This window comes from Bos mutus, chromosome 18, assembly GCF_027580195.1.
Source record: "Bos mutus isolate GX-2022 chromosome 18, NWIPB_WYAK_1.1, whole genome shotgun sequence".
Lineage (NCBI taxonomy): Eukaryota > Metazoa > Chordata > Mammalia > Artiodactyla > Bovidae > Bos > Bos mutus.
In genome coordinates, this window is record NC_091634.1 from 7,013,365 (window position 1) to 7,017,715 (window position 4,351).

The window sequence follows — 4,351 nt, forward strand, 5'->3', positions numbered from 1 at the left end:
GCACCCCCAAATTCCTCCGCGGGAAGGGCTTGGACACAACTTCAGGGTAGTCAGGGTTCTTGTTTGTCTTTTTCCCTTCTGTGCAGGGTCGCTAAGACTTTCCTGATTTTGCCTGTCACTGTACTTGCCTTCACATCCCACCACCACACATCCCCTTTGCCTTCTCTTTCCTACCCCTGTCTCCCACCTCCCAGTCTTTCTGGTCTCTGCCTGCCTGGATTTGTCTCTGGACATCTCTGCCCAGGCTGGCTGGCTGTCCTTTCATCTCCTTCTGTCTTTCCAAGTGCCGTTCCCTTGATCCTCCATCTCATAGCTGCTCTCTTGGTCCCTTTTCCCTCTCTTTTCTCTCTTCCTTCCCTTTTCCTTACTTCCTCTGTTGCTCCCTTTCTCCCTCTCTTTCCTCTTCTCTGTCAGTCTTTGTCCTTCCCTCTCATGGTTGCTTCATCTCTTTGTGTCTCTGCATCTCCCCATCTGTCCTTCCTCTGTTCCTTCCCCTGTCTCTCTTTCTCTGTGTCTCTGGCTTCTGCTCTGATGGTCCTTCCGCCAGTCTCTATTTTTATCCCTCTGACACACCCCCTGTGTCCACTTCTCTGTCTGTCTGTCTCTCCCCCTCCCGATTCTCCTCAGGTCCCAGCTCCTGGTCCCAATTAGTGGGTGGCCGCCAAGGCAGCGGCTGGCCCCCCACCCCCGGCTCCTCATTACCGCTGGCAGCTCCTAATGAGCCTGGGGTGGGGGTGACCCGGTGCCCCCGGCCCCCTGGTCTGCGTCATTGGCCGCTGCGGGGGCTGTGGAGGCGATATAAGGGGGCTGCCAGCCTCGCTGCCGGGAGCCCACTGCGCGGTAGGGCACCCTGCAAATGGGCTTCGGGGGTGGGTGGGTGGATGATGGGGTCTGGTTTCTGGGCCCAGACACGGGCATCACTGAGCTCTTTCTTGTCTCTCCACAGGTGATGGAGACCCGCCAGGTACCCAGGAGCCCCCGGGTGCGGCTGCTGCTGCTGCTCCTGCTTCTTGTGTCCTGGGGCCACCGCACGGCCTCAGGAGTCGCCCTACCTCCTGCGGGGGTCTTCAGGTAAGTGGGACATCCAAGTCTCCCAGGGAAGGGTGGGGACTCCGAGAGGTGGAAACAGACCCGAAAAGAATGGGGAACAAAGACTCAGAAAGGGGAAATAGAGACCCAGAGAGGAGGCCAGAGATAGGAGATTGACAGGTAGGTAATCTGCAAAATAAAGAGATACAAAAGGATTCTGAGAAAGGCTTTGAGAGACTTGAAACGAGTCGAAGCAGGAACGAGTTTGTTCCTTGAGCAACGTTTATTGGGTCTGGGGTGTGTGCCACGCGTGCGCCGAGCGCTGGGGCGGGACAGGGGCATCAGACTCGGTCTCTGTACTCAGGAGGCTCGGAACTGGTGAACACTGAGCCGAAGACCCACACAGAGCAAGAGACAGGGGACAGAGACCGAGCCCCTCCGCATCTGGTGCAGTCACAGGGCTTCGAGTTAGACCGCGGGGAGAACAGGCGGCGGGCCGCGGGCCGAGACCCACGGTAACCGCCTCTTTCCATCTCCCGGCAGACTCCGCACCCCCGGCGAGGCTCGGGCGGGTCCGGCCACCCCCCAGTCGCGGCGGAGCCTGGCGCTGGCGGACGACGCGGCCTTCCGGGAGCGCGCGCGGCTGCTGGCCGCCCTCGAGCGCCGCCACTGGCTGAACTCGTACATGCACAAGCTGCTGGTGCTGGACGCGCCCTGAGCGCCTGCCCGCCCCACCTCAATAAAGACCGTGCTGTGCCTCCCGACTGCGCCTCCTTCCTGCGCCTCGTGTGCGTGTGGTGGTGGGGGTGTGTGTGTGTGTGTGTGTGTGTGTGTGTGTGTGTGTACACGTGCAGAGGGCGGGCCCTGCGTCCGCTACGCTGGCCTCTACCCCTCCGTCCCCTCTGTTCTTTTTCCCTGCACTCATTCTTTTTCCCCTCTGCCCCACCTCCTCTACACTACTGCCCCAGCTCTGCCCCTTGCTCCCACTCTGTGCCTTTGTCCCTCTCCACTCGCATACCTGCTCCCAACCTACCCCGAGTCTCCATCCTCCCCCCTTCTCTTGCTCTCTGTAACCTTCCTGGTCTCTGTCCCCTCTGGGTCACTGGCCCTTCTCTGGGTCTCTATAGCTCACTGGGTATATGTCCTCCTCTCTCGGAGTCTCTATAAGTCTCTTCCTTCCTCCTGGCTTCCCGGCCCTCTGGGGATTCTTCGTCTCCTTTCTTCTTCTTTATGCCTAAAACTCTTCTTTCAATTCCTTTTTCTGAAAAATAAGGAACGCTTCGCAAATTTGTATGTCATCCTTGCGCAGGGGCCATGATAATCTTCTCTGTATCGTTTCAATTTTAGTATATGTGCTGCTGAAGTGAGCACCTTCCTTCAATTCTTAATCACTTTTTCTCTGCCTGACTCATTCATGTTCTTCCCCCCTACCCCTTTCTTCCTATAGGTCTCCATCTTTTTCATCCAGCTCTCATTTTCTCTGAATTCCTTTTTTCTCACTCTCTCATCACTTCCCGACTTCTACTTTGGGCGCAGTGGAAAGATCGGAGGCGGTGGAATGGGGTGCGGGCCCTGGAGATGTACTTGCTATTCAAAATCAAGACTCCCTGAAACCTAGTTGTGTGGTATTGGGAAGGGCTTCTAACCTTTCAGCTCCCTTTTCCTCATCTATTGTAAGATTTAAACCAGATATACAATTAGAAGACTTAAATACAGTGCCCTTCTGGAAGCAAAATGTATTATCAGAAAAGGGTTTCTGGGGATTCCCTGGTGATAGTGTTAGGACTCGACGCTTTCACTGCTGGGGTGGGTTCAGTCCCTGGTCGGGAACACACATCCCACAAGTCAAACGGAGCGAAACCCCACCCACCCTCAAAAAAAATAGAAAAGGCCTTTCTTGCAGCAGCCTGCAGCAGTTTCTGCAGGGTGTTGTTCGAACTGCGCGATTTCCAGATCCGGGTGCCAGTCGGGACGGGAGGAGAGGAGAAAGGAGACAGGCAACAGGTTCCAGGAGGCATGAGACGGAGGCGGGGAAACACCTGGCCCACCCGTGAAGGAAGCGAGGAAGCAGCTAATCAGAATCTGCCCCTCGCTTTTTTTGTCTGTGTCTGGAGGCTCCGCTGGCCCTTCAGTCTTGCCCTTCAGTGGTGACCATGGCAACCCACTCCCCTAACCGGACGCTGGGGGTTCTGAGTCAAGCTCCCGGGGCAATTCTCGCGGACCGCGCTCTGATTGGGCTTCAGAAGAGAGGAGCTGGGCACGTCATCGTGGGGAAAGGGGGCGGGGCTGGCACGTTGTGATTGGCAACTTCCCCGATAATTTGCATTCCGAGAGGCGGATCGCGCCCTAATTGGCCGTTAGGCTGTGGGGTGGGGCCTATTTCCCTGTTACTTAGAAATACTAAGCAAGGAATAACTGTACTCCTGGTGGCTCAGTGGTAAAGAATCCGCCTGCCGATGCAGTAAACGCAGGAGACCTGGGAGACGCAGAGTCGACCCCTGGGTCGGGAAGATCCCCTGGAGTAGGAAATGACAACCCACTCCAGCATTCTCACCTGGAAAATTCCATGGACAGATGAGCCCGGCATACTACAGTTGATGGGGTCGCAAAGAGTCAGACATGACTGAGCATGCACATGTCACAAAAACAAGGAGTTGGCCAAAGTTTACAAACAAGACTCTGGCAGTCTGAGGGCATTTTCCCAGGTTGTCAGCGCTAGGAAAGGACAGAAGAACTGGAACCCAAATATGTGCAACTTCAGAAGTCTGATCATTCCTCTACTTTCATGGAGAAACAGAATTAAAATGTCATGAGGAGGCTTATCTTCTGTTTGCTGAAGGGCCTGGTAATTGTGTCTTGTTGGATCCTGGCCTATGCTCTTCCTGTACTTTCTCCTCCCCAGATCTCTTTCCTAGCATTTGAGGCTTTTCAGAGAATGGTGCCTGGAACCCCTTCCCTTCTCACACTACTCCTCTCTCCTCAGGAAATTTCAGCCATCTCCATACTTCAATCACCATCATAGATAGTAACACCCAGACTCCATTTCCAGACTAAGAGCTCAAGGTTCAGGGCTCCAGCCTTCTTGGAACACTCCACCCCACATGAGTTCAGTGTCCCCCGAAACCCACTCCTTCTCATGGGGTCCCCACATTGGGAATGGCTCCACTGTCCACCAGTCACTGGGTCACATGCCGGCCCTTGCTTTCCTCCTTCAAGGCCTGGTGCCGTCCTTCCTGCTCTACCACTCTCTGCCCTGCGCTTCATCCACCCACCCACCCCAGCTCAGGCCTCATGCCCTCCTATCTCTTCCGTGCTTCCTGCC

General features: G+C 55.6%; 1 protein-coding gene and 1 non-coding gene across 2 annotated transcripts; one reads left to right on the forward strand and one right to left on the reverse strand.

The window, feature by feature from the left end:
• The first annotated feature begins 949 nt into the window (after positions 1–949).
• Positions 950–1,747, forward strand: PTH2 (parathyroid hormone 2). Its single transcript, XM_005905027.2, has 2 exons — positions 950–1,071; positions 1,573–1,747. The coding sequence occupies exons 1-2, from the start codon at positions 950–952 to the stop codon at positions 1,745–1,747; spliced, it is 297 nt and encodes a 98-aa protein (XP_005905089.2).
• A 546-nt stretch (positions 1,748–2,293) lies between these two features.
• On the reverse strand, positions 2,294–2,400 carry LOC138991897 (U6 spliceosomal RNA). Its single transcript, XR_011467792.1, has one exon. It is a non-coding gene; the product is annotated as a U6 spliceosomal RNA (small nuclear RNA).
• Between the last annotated feature and the right edge of the window lie 1,951 nt (positions 2,401–4,351).